Source organism: Stegostoma tigrinum, chromosome 30 (assembly GCF_030684315.1).
Source record: "Stegostoma tigrinum isolate sSteTig4 chromosome 30, sSteTig4.hap1, whole genome shotgun sequence".
In the NCBI taxonomy this organism is placed as follows: domain Eukaryota; kingdom Metazoa; phylum Chordata; class Chondrichthyes; order Orectolobiformes; family Stegostomatidae; genus Stegostoma; species Stegostoma tigrinum.
This window is the reverse complement of record NC_081383.1, coordinates 43,378,897-43,393,621: the sequence shown is the minus strand read 5'-3', so window position 1 is coordinate 43,393,621 and position 14,725 is coordinate 43,378,897. Positions and strand designations below refer to the sequence as shown.

The 14,725-nt window shown below is 43.0% G+C and overlaps 1 protein-coding gene across 1 annotated transcript in view; it reads left to right on the top strand.

The window, feature by feature from the left end:
* Window positions 1–14,725, top strand: part of LOC125465672 (calreticulin-like) — a 42,723-nt gene that overhangs the window by 13,696 nt on the left and 14,302 nt on the right. Inside the window, exons 2-4 of the mRNA XM_059638570.1 lie at window positions 59–160; window positions 9,672–9,875; window positions 11,109–11,203. Coding sequence (XP_059494553.1) covers window positions 59–160; window positions 9,672–9,875; window positions 11,109–11,203 — 401 coding nt within the window. The remainder of the gene's footprint in view (window positions 1–58; window positions 161–9,671; window positions 9,876–11,108; window positions 11,204–14,725) is intronic.

Here is a 14,725-nt window from a genome sequence, read left to right as displayed (position 1 = left end):
TGTATCAGATTGGTAAGTTATTTGTTGATTTCTCTGCCACCACTCATTCTGGTTTCAGATGCCTGGAAGAGCCGATGGATTGAGTCCAAATACAAATCAGACTATGGCAAATTCAAACTAACAGCTGGAAAATTTTATGGAGATCTTGAGAAAGACAAAGGTAGGTTATCTTTTCGTATGTGTTTGAAATGGTTAAGCATTTTCTGTAGGGCTTCACTGCTAATGTCTGGTTAATTTGATTTGGAAACAATAGCTTTCAATTTATTTCATACCACTCCTCAAACTGTAGCTTATATGTATAAAACTCACGATAATGCCTCTTTAAAGTGAACGCCTGACTTCTTGTTAACACGTTAAAACTTTAAAATTTATAGATTTGTTTCTTTTTGTTCCTTCAATTTGTAAAGTCAGTGACACACAGAGGTATTGTTCTCGTAGACTCCTTCTATTCTTTTGTGCTAGTCTTTACTTGGCCCTGACCATAGAAAATTAGGAGGCTATATTATAAGATGGGGAGGGGTTCTCTGTGTACCTGGCTACCTGTCTCTGCATCTCTCTTGCTTGCTCACTCTCCTTTCTGGGTCTTTAAACCAGTTTCAGCACCATTGTTGCCATTCTAGCTGAGAATAGGTAACGTAGACCAGAAATCAAATGTCAGAAATGCTCCATTTGCATGACTTTCATACTAAGTCAGTTTGAAATTCCAATTTCCTTTGCTTTTTCTCGTTTTTCTCTGCTCGATAAGACCTAGGTTAGCTTCTGCTGTCGGGTTTGTTTGTGTTCTCTAAACATCTCAATTTATTACAGCAGAATCTGTATATTCTGTTCTACCTTCAAAAGATGGGATTTCTTTGTTCTCAGAGTATCTTGTGATGAATATGTATCATATTTTAATTTTTTTAAAAGAGGCAGCTGGATTTTTGTTAGTCCCATCAAGGTGATTTTTATTTTAAAAAGAAGTCAAAGGAAATGAGGAGACTTTGGAGTACAGGCTCATAGTTTCTTGAAAGTGGAGTCCCATGTGGACAGGATAGTGAAGATGATGTTTGGTGCGCTTGCCTTTATTGGTCAGTTCATTCAGTGTAAGAGTTGGGAGGTCATGTTGAGGCTGTACAGGACATTGGTTAGGCTACTGTTGGAATACTACATGTAGTTCTGGTCTCCCTGCTATGGGAAGGATGTCATGAAACTTGAAAGGGTTCAGAATAGATTTACAAGAATGTTGCCAGGGTTGGAGGGTTTAAGCTATAGGGACAGTCCGAATAGACTTGGGCTGTTTTCCCTGGAGTGTCAGAGGCTGAGGGGAGGTCTCATTTAAAGCGTATAACATCATGAGGGTCATGGATAAAATAAGTAGACAAAGGATTTTTCCCCAGGGTGGGGGAATCCAAAACTAGAAGGCATAGGTTTAAAGAGATGGTGGGGGGGTGGGGGGGGGGGGAAGGTGCGGTGTGGAAAGACATAATAGGGACCTAAGGGGCAACTTTTTCACGCAGAGGGTGGTGAGTGTATGGAATGAGCTGCCAGAGAAAATGGTAACAGCTGGTACAATTACAACATTTTAAAAGGCATCTGGATGGGTATATGAATAGGAAGCGTTTAAAGGGATGTGAGCCAAATGCTGGCAAATGGGACTAGATTTATTGAAGATATTCGGTCAGCACGGACGAGTTAGACTGAAGGGTCTGTTTCCATGCTTTATATCTCTATTACTCTATAATTTGGAGGGTGACCTAATGAATAATTTCTAGGAAGTCATGTGACTTCAGTCAGTTGCGTGGAGATCCATGTGGTGTTAATGGATGAAATGGTTATACCGCTGTGTTTACTCTATCAGTTTAGTTTTGACTTAACAGAGAGTTCAAGCTCTTGAGGACCTGGTTCTCAATTTGGAATGATTTGCGTGTGCGTGCGTGCGTGTGTGTGTGTGTGTGATTTCTACACTATCTAGGATTATCTATTAAGATAGACCTTTGATTCTTATTCACAAATATGACTGAATTTCATAAAGAATGCCTTGTAATTCACCCACATGTGCAACTTCAGAATAAAGGTTTTTAAGAGGAACTAGGAACTCATTTGCATTTTCAACTCCTATAAATGGGCTGAACATCTGAAATCCAGTTTCATGTGCTTAGACAGATGTCTCCAACTGCCTTGTTCTTGACGTTTGTTAGCTTTTATATGTTACTGTTTCTACAGTATTTGGCTGTTTAATTGTCATGTATGCATACAATGTTTAGCTTTCAGTAAATAGTAACATTCTCTTAAGGCTTTTTCACTTCGAATTTAATGTTTTTTTGATTGTAGGGTGTGTGATATATTTAGTTGAGAATTTGGATTTTACACTAGTGGCATGTGGGTTGTAAGAAGCAGTTTAATAATTAACCTGTCAGTGTTTTTGAAGCTACAATTTTAAGCCAATGTGTATCAGAGGCCACGTACGGCCCTTCTGGAGTGATGATATGAATGTGTTTGTAATGTGGGTTTTGTGATCACGGGTGCAAACATCTGAAAAGCATTAGCTTGCCTCTATTGCAGAATAATCTAGAAATGATTTTCTCGATTGGGGATAATTGCGTAAATTGAAAAGGTTTTGAAGACAGTTCACAGGTGATTTGGCTGGGGTCAAGTGTAAGAACTTGCCCTCGAAAGAGGTGTTGGTTTAAAACAATTAGAAAATCCCAGTGTAAGGGTTTTAGTTCAAAAAGTTCAGGCCGTAAGCGTTTGGTTATTCGAATCAGTGTTTTTTAAGCTTAATTGTGTGAATATTAAAGGTAAAACCTATCAAACTCTCGTGTGTTGATTGAAACAGTTAAGTCATTAGATGTCACAGAGAAAGGAACTCTCTCTGGCGTGACAATTGTAATCATAGAATCCTTACAGTGTGGAAAGGGGATCGTATGGGCCATCAAGTGCACACTGATCATCCAAACAATGCCATAGAACATAGAACAGTGCAGGCCCTTCAGCCCACCATGTTGTGCCAGACTCTTGCTCTACACCTAAGGTCTATCTAACCTCCACCACTATCTTATACTATCATACATGTGCCTATCTAATAGCGACTTAAATGCCCCTAATGAGGCCGATTCCACTACCCTCTCCGGTAATGCATTCCATGTCCCTACTACTGAGTAAAGAACCTACCTCTGAGTCCCTGATTATCTACCTCAAAATGTAAGTGTTGAAATAGGTAGGGATTTTATTGTGTTTTTGAAAGATTTTTTGCAACTGTGTTACATGTAAACAACTTGGTTTGCACTCTTTAGACTTCCTTTTCATGTAATAAATTTCCTTTTCATCTTGAGTCAATGTGCTGCATCCTGTACTGTGTTTCAATGAAATATCACCATGTTTAAAAAACAAAAATCTATTAAGTCAGAGTCTGGAATCAGGCTTATCCATTAATATTAACTGGAAACATAACTTCTTTACTGTCTTATCCTTGTCACCTTTTTTTGCATTAAAAGATTTATAGATCTGTTTATAACAGAAACTGTCTATGTAAACTTAATGTTACATGATAATTAAATCTTTCTGCTTGTGGGGACTGCATTTTCCATACAGAATTTATTGGGAAGTATTTAGGGGGGAAAATGTGATTTAGAAAATCACCATTGAATTATGCGTGCCACCCTGCCTAAACCATTCCTGGTCTTCTAAACCCCTTTCATTTGTCTACTACATTTGGTCTAGTGTCCCTGTATATGATGTCATAGCAGAGCTGTTTGCATGACAGTGTTGGAGTTTCGCATACTGACGCGAACCCCCTTGCACTCCCGACTTTCTTCGTATATGACGGCAATAAGCAAAACTGACTCATAACCTGATTATGAAAAAATGAGCCATGTAATCTTACTGGCGAATTACATTTGCTAAAGTTCTAGTTGCTGAACCACTGGTCAAATGTTACTGGCATCACAAGGTGTGGAGCTGGATGAACACAGCAGGCCAAGCAGCAGCTTAGGAGCACGAAAGCTGACGTTTTGGGCCTAGACCCTTCATCAGAAAAGGGGGATGGGGAGAAGGTTCTGAAATAAATGGGGAGGGGGATCGAAGATAGGTGGAGAGGAGACAGTCAAGTTAAAGGGGCGGGGATGGAGCCTGTAGAGGTGAGAATAGGTGGGTAGGTAGGGAAGGGATAGATCAGTCCATGGGGGATGGACAGGCCAAGGGGTCCGGATGAGGTTAGTAGGTAGGAAATGGATGTGCGGCTTGATCTCCTCTTCCCCCCCCCCCCCCCCCCCCCCCCCCCCCACTGCATCCCAAAACCAGCCCAGCTCGTTCCCCCCCACCCCCCGCTAACCTGTCCCCTCCTCCCACCTCAAGCCGCCCCTCCATTTCCTACCTACTAACCTCATCCCGCCCCCTTGACCTATCCGTCCCCACCTGTACTCGCCTCGTACAGGCTCCATTCCCGCCCCTTTAACTTGTCTGTCTCCTCTCCACCTATCTTCTCCTCTATCCATCTTCGATCTGCCCCCCCCCCCCCCCTTATTTCAGAACCCTCTCCCCATCCCCCTTTTCTGATGAAGGGTCTAGGCCCGAAATGTCAGCTTTTGTGCTCCTGAGATGCTGCTAGGCCTGCTGTGTTCATCCAGCTCCACACTTTGTTATCTTGGATTCTCCAGCACCTGCAGTTCCCGTTATCTCTGATTAAAATGTTACTGGCATGTGTTTTTCCTTCTCCCACTTAAGGTTCCACTTGATAACACCAGAAATGTATTGTAAGGCAGCACTACTCACTAGGTTTACGTACAGTACAATACATCTGCTTTCAGATTACTTCTAATAAATTGTTCAGTGTGAACAATGGGTGACAAAATGACAGTGGTAAATTATGCATTGAGGGAATATTGCATAATTCAGTAGCGGCTCAGGAAGTCTTTTGGCCCATTGCTACTGTCCTAATGAGATCTCTTGCTCTCTCTTTGCCTATAAGCCTGTCAGAATTTTCTCTTCAGCTAACTATCCAATTCTTTTGGAAAGCCAAAATGAAATTTGCCTCCACGCACTCAGGCAGTGCATTTCAGATCCTAACCATGTATTTTGTTTTAAAGTTTTTCCTCATGTCTTTGTTTTATTTTCTCACTTTTAAATAGATGTCCTCTTGTGACTCTACTGCAAATGGGACTGGTTTCTCTCTGATTTATGTCCAGACTCCTTATGATTTTGAACAAGTCTGTTAAATCTCCTCCCTCACCCCTCCCCTTTTTAAGGTGATCAGCCCCAACATCTCCAATTCAAACCTCATAACGGAGTCCCTTATCACTGGAAACCTTCTCATTAAAGATTTATGCATCCTACAGGATAACTGATTGCTAAAGAGCTAGTATATCTGTTATATTTAAAGAAATATGTTGGAGGGCAGAGCAGAGACTCACCAAGCTATTTCCATATGTAGTTAAATGAGCAATATCTCAGACTTGATGCTCAATTCTCCAGCTGACCTGAACTGGCTGCCATTAGAAAGAACAAAATTAACTGGACTTGCACTCCTGATTTTTGTTTTTGACCAACCTGTAACTTCTGCTGGGGTTGTGTAAGCAATATTGCTTGACTCTTAACTATCTGAAACAGTGGAGCAATCAAATGGTCAGTCCAACTTTCACCATTACAGTAGTTCAAGAATATGGCTCACCGCTATCTTCTCAAAGACAGCTAGGCAATGTTAGTGACAACCATGATTCTTCTTTTAAAACAAAATGTTGGGTGATAGGCTTCACTGCCGTTTTCTCCCTTTCTCATCCACATTTCTAGTTGACTAGCTTATGAATACTCTTGAGATCAAGTGAATCCCTAGAAGAGTATAAAGGTAATAGGAGTATACTTAAGAGGGAAATCAGGAGGGCAAGAAGGGGATGTAAGATAGCTTTGGCAAATAGGGTTAAGGAAAATCTAAAGAGATTCTACAAATGCATTAAGGACAAAGGGGTAACTAGGGAAAGAATAGGGCCCCTTAAAGATCAGGAAGGCCGCCTACGTGTGGAACTGCAGGAAATGTGGGAGATAGTAATGAGTATTTTTGCATCAGTGTTTACTGTGGAGAAGGATATGGAAGATGGAGAATGTGCGGAAATAAATAGCGGCATCTTGCAAAATGTTGATATTACAAAGGAGGTTGTGCTGGATGGCTTAAAATGAATAAACATGGACAAATCCTCAGGACCTGATCAGGTGTACCCTAGAACTCTGGGAAGCTAGGGAAGAGATTGCTGGGCCCCTTGCTGAGATAGCCACGGGTGAGGTGCCAGAAGACTGGACGCTGGGTCACATAATGCCACTACTTCAGAAAAGTGGTCAGGAAAAGCCAGGGAATTATAGACCAGTGAGCCTGACATCAGTGGTGGGCAAGTTGTTAGAGGGAATCCTGAGGACAGGATTTACATGTATTTGGAATGGCAAGGACTGATTAGGGATAGTCAACATGGCTTTGTGTGTGAAATATTGTGTCTTTCTAACTTGATTGAGTTTTTTTGAAGAAGATTGAGGGCAGAGCAGTAGACGTGATCTATATGGACTTCAACAAGATTCCTCATGGTAGACTGGTTAGCAAGGTCCAATCACACAGAATGGAGGGAGAACTAGCTATTTGGATATAGAACTGGCTGGATGATAGAGGGTGGTGGAGGGTTGCTTTTCAGACTGGAGGCCTATGACCAGTGGTGTGCCACAAGGATCAGTGATGGATCCACTGCTTTTCAACGTTTATAAAATGATTTGGAAGTGAACATAGGTACAGTTAATAAGTTTGCAGATGACACCAAAATTGAAGGTGTAATGGACAGCAAAGAAGGTTATGAGTATAACAGGATCTCGATCAGATGGGCCAATAGGCCGAGGAGTGGCAGATGGAGTTTAATTTAGATCAGTGCATTTTGGTAAGGTCCTGGGGAGTGTTACTGAACAAAGAGAGCTTGGAGTGCAGGTTCACGTTTCCTTGAAAGTGGAGTCGCAGGTAGATGTGATAGTGAAGGTGTTTTGTATGCTTGCCTTTACTGGTCAGTTCAATGAGTATAGGAGTTGGGAGGTCATGTTGCGTTTGTACAAGATGTTGGTTAGGCCAATTTAGGAATTATGTGTGCAATTCTGGCCTCCCTGCTGTAGGAAGAATGTTGTGAAACTTGACTGGGGCTATTTTTCCTGGAGTATCGGAGACTGAGGAATGAACTTTTAGAGGGTTACAGAATCATGAGGGGCATAGATAGGGTAAATAGGCAAGGTCTTTACCCCCAGAGTGTAGGAGCCCAGAACTATAGGGCACAGGTTTAAGGGGAGGGGGGAAAGATTTAAAGGGGACCTGAGGGGCAACTTTTTCATACAAAGGGTGGTGTGTGTATGGAATGAGCTGCCAGAGGAAGTGGTGAAGGCTGGTAAAATTACAACATTTAAAGAGCATCTAGAGGGGTAAATGAATAGGAAAGGTTTAGAGGGATATAGACCAAATGATGGCAAACGTGCCTAGGTTAATTTAGGTGGTTGGCGTGGACGGAAGGATCTGTTTCTGTGCTGTACACCTGACTCTACCACCCTATTCATTCAGGAAAAAGAATTGAATGAGGAGGGGTGCTAGATATCTGTAAAATGTAGTCAGAGCGGAGTCATGATTTTACTGAAGGGAAGAGCTTCCAAAAACAAAAGCTGTGCAAAATACTAATTTATTCTTTATATTAATGGACCAAAAAACACTGGGAATAACTATTGTGATGAATTATTTCCCATCCTTTACTTTGGTGTTCCCAAAGAAAGCAAAATATTTAGGAATACAGAAGCGGAAATAGACTGCATTTTTCGAGCCTGCCACCATTAAGTTGCGTCCCTTCTTGACCTGTATCTCAATGTCATCTACGTACTTGTTGCACATCCTAGTAAAATCTACTGAATTCTATTCTGATTCCTCTAATAGTTGTTTTCCAAGTTTTCTAAAATGTGGCTTTTTAAAATTATTCAATTACATGAATGTCGCTGACTGGCCAGCATTTATTGCCTGTCCCTAATTGCCCTTGAGAAGGTGGTGCTGATCCAAGATCCAAAATGCTGTTAGGGAAGGGATTCCTGGAATGTGACCCAGTGACACTGGAGGAATAATGATACATTTCCAAGTCAGGTTGGTGACTGACTTAAGTGCATGATGTGAAATAAACACAGCAAGACCCCACAATTGTGGGGTTGTGACCTTGAGCAAATCAAAGTAGATAGAACATTACAGCACGGTACAGACCCTTCGGCCCTCGATGTTGTGCCGACCTGTCATACCGATCTCGAGCCCATCTAACCTACACTATTCCATGTACGTCCATATGCTTGTCCAATGATGACTTAAATGTACCCAAAGTTGGCGAATCTACTACCGGTGCAGGCAAAGCGTTCCATTCCCTTACTACTCTCTGAGTAAAGAAACCACCTCTGACATCTGTCCTATATCTTTCACCCCTCAATTTAAAGCTATGCCCCCTCGTGCTCGCCGTCACCATCCTAGGAAAAAGGCTCTCCCTATCCACCCTATCTAACCCTCTGATTATTTTATATGTTTCAATTAAGTCACCTCTCAACCTCCTTCTCTCCAATGAAAACAGCCTCCAGTCCCTCAGCCTTTCTTCGTAAGACCTTCCCTCCATACCAGGCAACATCCTAGTAAATCTCCTCTGCACCCTTTCCAAAGCTTCCACATCCTTCTTATGATGCGGTGACCAGAACTGTAGATACTTAGTTATAAACAATAACCACAGGGCAAATTATTCTTTCATGGGAAGTGGGTGTTGCTGACAAGGGTAGCATTTGTTCCCCTTCTGTATACAAACCTATCAACCTAAACACTAACCTCATTCAAATTTTACCAATTCACACTGAGCTCGGTGTAATAGCATTAACTGCATTTTAAATCTGACCAATTTAAATAACTTCCTCTGTTCTTTGCCCCTGTGTACTTTGAGCTCTTATAGCAAATGTTTCCCAGTCTACAGTACCACTAACCATATGCTTTAAGTCAGCAAATAGAGGACAAATATCTGAGATGTGATAACAGACTGGAAATCAATGACAATAGAGATCCCTTAGAGTCTTGTCAGTAGCTCTTGTTTAAACATCAAGACAGTAGGTACAGGAGCACAGTAGTGTGTGTACAACTGTGTCAAGGTGGCACAGTCTAATTACTACTCGGTGATATACATTATGGAGTAGAAGAAATCCAGCATCTCTTCCATTCTCTCCATATTGAAAATCGCCTTTCATTATTGGGGCTAATGTCTGTCATGTTGCTTTTGCCTGAATTTTGTGCTATTGACCCGTGTCTAGTGCAGTTATATGTGTGTGTCATGCCTGATGTGGGTTTCTGACTGATAAATATTGGCACAGTTATCTTTAAAGTTCTTTTGAGACTGGAGTGGATTAGTTTGTTGCTTGTGGACAGCTTGATCTACATGGGTATGGAATCTATAAATGTGTGAATGTGAGTGGAGGTACTTTGCTCATTGGTAAAGCTATCAAGACAATCTTAAGCCCACTATGCTCCATATCTGCCTATTCCTGATCTCTGTACAATATCACTTGCACTGTACACATCTGCTGTCTTTGTTGCTGGTTTCTGATGTGTAACTTCTAATTGTACATTGGTGTAAATTATTATTATTCTGTGAATTTCTAAAAGGTTTCTACATCCTTCCTTCCAGGTATTCAGACCAGCCAGGATGCTAGGTTTTATGCCCTGTCAGCAAGATTTGAGCCGTTCAGCAATGAGGGGAAAAACCTAATAATTCAGTTCACAGTGAAACATGAGCAGAAGATAGATTGTGGCGGTGGTTATATTAAACTTTTCCCAGCTGATGTGGATCAGGATAACATTCATGGAGAATCTGAATATTATCTCATGTTTGGTGAGTTCTGAGTTCGAATGGTTAATGTCATAGTACATTGCAAAGAAATTCTATCCAATTATGAACGAATCCCCTTGATATAGATTCAAAAAATCTATATTTAGATGGCTGGCTAGTGACCTGCTGTTTGATATGTTTTCACTGCATGCTGTGGCCATCTGGTTTACTTTCTAGTTAGCTGGCCATTAATGTGCTTTGCCACAGTTCATTTGGTAACCAAAGATTTGATGAATTCACTATGATCCCTTCAGTGCTTGTTTAACATCTGCAAATGGTTTAAAACCAAAGCGCACTGCGCATATAGGATGAACATGTTAGGCCAGGAACCTTCCTTCAATGCCATTATTATTACATGACATGATATAATACACTGATTTACAGAATACTGACTGCAGCATTCTTCCATGTCCATTATACAGAGATCACCATGCTCACACTTCAAGTTCCATAAGACATAGTAGTGAAAGTAAGGCCATTCAGCCCATCAAGCCCACTCCGCCATTTAAATCATGGCTGATGGGCATTTCCAACACCACTTCCCTGCACTCTTTCTCCACGCCGCCCCCCCCCCCCCCCCCAAAAAAACCCCGTAAGCCCTTGATTCCTTGTGAGATCAAGAATTTGTCGATCTTTGCCTTCAAGGCATCCAACGTCCCGGTCTCCACTGCACTCTGCGGCAATGAATTCCACAAGCCCACCACTCTCTCTGGCTGAAGAAATGTCGTCTCATTTCAGTTATAAATTTACCCCCTCTAATTTTAAGGCTGTGCCCACGGGTCCCAGTCTCCCCGCCTAACGGAAACAACTTCCCAGCGTCCACCCTTTCTAAGCCATACATTATCTTCTAAGTTTCTATTAGATCTCCCCTCAACCTTCTAAACTCTAATGAGTACAATCCCAGGATCCTTAGCCGTTCATCATACGTTAAACCTACCATTCCAGGGATCATCCGTGTGAATCTCTGCTGGACACGCTCCAGGGCTAGTATGTCCTTCCTGAGGTGTGGGGCCCAAAATTGGACACAGTACTCTAAATGGGGCCTAACTAGAGCTTTATAAAGTCTCTGAAGCACATCACTGCTTTTATATTCCAACCCTCTTGAGATAAAATGTTTGTTTGAGAATTGAGTATATGGGGTTCCGTTGTCCTATATATTGGTCATACTGTTTAAAGGTTAATCTGATTAACTGAATTAAACCTGGACTGAAAATATCTGTTTTAATTGTAACCTAGGTCCCGATATTTGTGGATATTCAACAAAGAAAGTGCATGTAATTGTCAACTACAAAGGCAAGAACCATCTCGTCAAGAAAGATATTAAGTGCAAGGTGTGTATTAATAACTTATAGAAAAATTCATTTTATCCAACGCCATGTCAACTAGAATCTTCATTTACCCTTTGAGACTTGTGTGGTTTAACAATATGCACATAATTTGGAAACATTTTCTAATCTAGTTTTCTCATTTTCAAGAACATTATCCTACTAAATCAGGAATGTAAGCTTGATTAGTCATACAAATGGAAGTCCTTGTTTTTTTTTTTGAGACCATGATCATACATGGTTGTGGTTTTGCATTAAAATGGCAGCAACATTATAATACTTTAACTCCCTTGGGAATTCATAAAGCTTGCTGTGCCTATTAAAGTATTGATATGCCTTCTGTTAATCAGCATTTTTAACTTGCTGACCACACCCATTCCTAGTACGTGGTGGGAAAGCAAATGTTTAGTGAGTGGTACTCACACCGTAGGAAAAACAAGCTGAAGTAAAGTGATGGACAATAATGAAAATTAAGACTGAGCCAAAGGACACTAGCAGGGCTGGCCAAATTATTAGTGATAATGGGAACTGCAGATGCTGGAGAACCCAAGATAATGAAATGTGAGGCTGGATGAACACAGCAGGCCCAGCAGCATCTCGGGAGCACAAAAGCTGACATTTCGGGCCTAGACCCTTCATCAGAGAGGGGGATGGACATGTCATCTGAAGAATGAGAGGGGAGGGGGGGGGGGGGGGGAGTGGAAATGGTTTGCGACTGGGAGGTGCAGTTGTTTCTTGCGAACCGAGCGGAGGTGTTCTGCAAAGCGGTCCCCAAGCCTCCGCTTGGTTTCCCCAATGTAGAGGAAGCCACACCGGGTACAGTGGATGCAGTATACCACATTGGCAGATGTGCAGGTGAACCTCAGCTTAATGTGGAAAGTCATCTTGGGGCCTGGGATAGGGGTGAGGGAGGAGGTGTGGGGGCAAGTGTAGCATTTCCTGCGGTTGCAGGGGAAGGTGCCAGGTGTGGTGGGGTTGGAAGGCAGTGTGGAGCGAACAAGGAGTCACGGAGAGAGTGGTCTCTCCGGAAAGCAGACAGGGGTGGAGATGGAAAAATGTCTTGGGTGGTGGGGTCGGATTGTAGATGGCGGAAGTGTCGGAGGATGATGCGTTGCACCCGGAGGTTGGTGGGGTGGTGTGTGAGAACGAGGGGGATCCTCTTTGGGCGGTTGTGGCGGGGGCAGGGTGTGAGGGATGTGTTGCGGGAAATGCGGGAGACGCGGTCAAGGGCGTTCTCGACCACTGTGGGGGGGAAAGTTGCGGTCCTTGAAGAACTTGGACATCTGGGATGTGCGGGAGTGGAATGCCTCATCGTGGGAGCAGATGCGGCGGAGGCGGAGGAATTGGGAATAGGGGATGGAATTTTTGCAGGAGGGTGGGTGGGAGGAGGTGTGTTCTAGGTAGCTGTGGGAGTCGGTGAGCTTGAAATGGACATCAGTTACAAGCTGGTTGCCTGAGATGGAGACTGAGAGATCCAGGAAGGTGAGGGATGTGCTGGAGATGGCCCAGGTGAACTGAAGGTTGGGATGGAAGGTTTTGGTGAAGTGGATGAACTGTTCGAGCTCCTCTGGGGAGCAGGAGGCGGCGCCGATACTGTCATCATTGTAACGGAGGAAGAAGTGGGGTTTGGGGCCTGTGTAGGTGCGGAAGAGGGACTGTTCCACGTAACCTACAAAGCGGCAGGCATAGCTGGGGCCAATGCGGGTGCCCATGGCCACCCCCTTAGTCTGTAGGAAGTGGGAGGAATCGAAAGAGAAGTTGTTGAGGGTGAGGACGAGTTCGGCTAGGCGGATGAGGGTGTCAGTGGAGTGGGACTGGTCGGGCCTGTGGGACAGGAAGAAGCAGAGGGCCTTGAGGCCATCTGCATGCGGAATACAAGTGTATAGGGACTGGACGTCCATGGTGAAAATGAGGTGTTGGGGGCCAGGGAATTGGAAGTCCTGGAGGAGGTGGAGGGCGTGGGTGGTGTAACGGACTTAGGTAGGGAGTTCCTGGACCAAAGAGGAGAAAATATCCAAATTATTGGATGAGAGGTGAATTTTAAACAGCATTTAAAACAAAAATGGAGTGAAGAGTTTGAGGGAATGCAAAAGTTGGTTCTAAGATACTGAAGGCTCAACTGCAAGTGAAGGGGTGAAATGAAAATTAGATTGGAGTCAGACAAGTTGGAGAGCCTTCTGGACTGGAATTCACCAACCTGTTTGGACATGTCATGATAATCTGCATGTCATAGAACAGTACAGCACAGTTGTTGTGCCAACCTATTATCCTACTAAGATCAAACTACCCTGCATACCCTACATTATACTATCATCGATGTGCCTATCCAAGAGTTGCTTAAATGTCTCTAATATATCTGACTCCACTACCATTGCCGGCAGCGCTTTCCATGTGCCCAGCACTCCATGTAAAGAACCTACCTCTGACATGTCCCCTATATCTTTCTCCAATCACCTTAAAATTATGCCCCCTCATAATAGCCATTTCCGCCCTGGGAGAAAGTCTCTGGGTATTCACTCTATCTATGCCTCATCATCTTGCACACCTTCTACCAAGTCACCTCTCAACCTTCTTTGCTCCAACAAGAAAAGCCCTAGCTCCCTCAACCTTTCTTCATAAGCCCAGGCAGCATCCTAGAAAGTCACCTTTGCACCCTCTCTAAAGCTTCCACATCCTTCCTATTTTGAGGCGACCAGAACAGAACACAATATTCTAAATGTGGTCTCACCAGGGTTTTGTAGAGCTGCAGCATAACCTCGTGGGTCTTAAACTCAATCCCCCTGCCAATGAAAGCCAACACCCCATATGCCTTCTTTACAACCCCAACAACTTGGTAGCAACTTTGAGGGATCTATGGACGTGGACCCCAAGATCCTTCTGTTCCTCCACACTACTGAGAATCCTGCCATTAACCCTGTATTCTGCATTCAAATTTGACCTTCCAAAATGAAGCACTTCACACTTTTTTTCTGGGTTGAATTCTATCTGCCACTTCTCTGCCCAGCTCTGCATACTGTCAATGTCCCCTTGCAACCTACAACAGCGGCCCCGTGCTATCCACACTTCCACCAACCTTCAGGTCATTGGCAAATTTACTAACCCACCCTTCCACATCAAAATCATGTAGTAGGCACAGAGAGCTTTATGATATCCCAAGGGAGTTAAAGTATTATAATGCTGCTGCAGTTTTAATGCAAAACCACAGCCATGTATGGTTATAGTCTTAAATGGAACTCCTTGTAGATTTTTGTGCTGTGGGACTTGTGAACCTGGACCTTCTAGCCCATGGGTAGAAAGCACTACCATTGTGTCACAAGAGCTCGATTTGTTAAACAACACATGAGGTCTAAACAAGTTTTGATCCATACATTTTATAGAATTATGAAAGGTTGCAGGCCTTGGCAGAGCATTACAGTGCATTGGTGCTCCGTGTTTTATGTAGGTGATGAGTTATAACCTCCCACTCATTCATCTGTATTTATGATCTGAAGGGTGTTGATGTGTTTTTCTTTCCCCCTGTGTATGCAG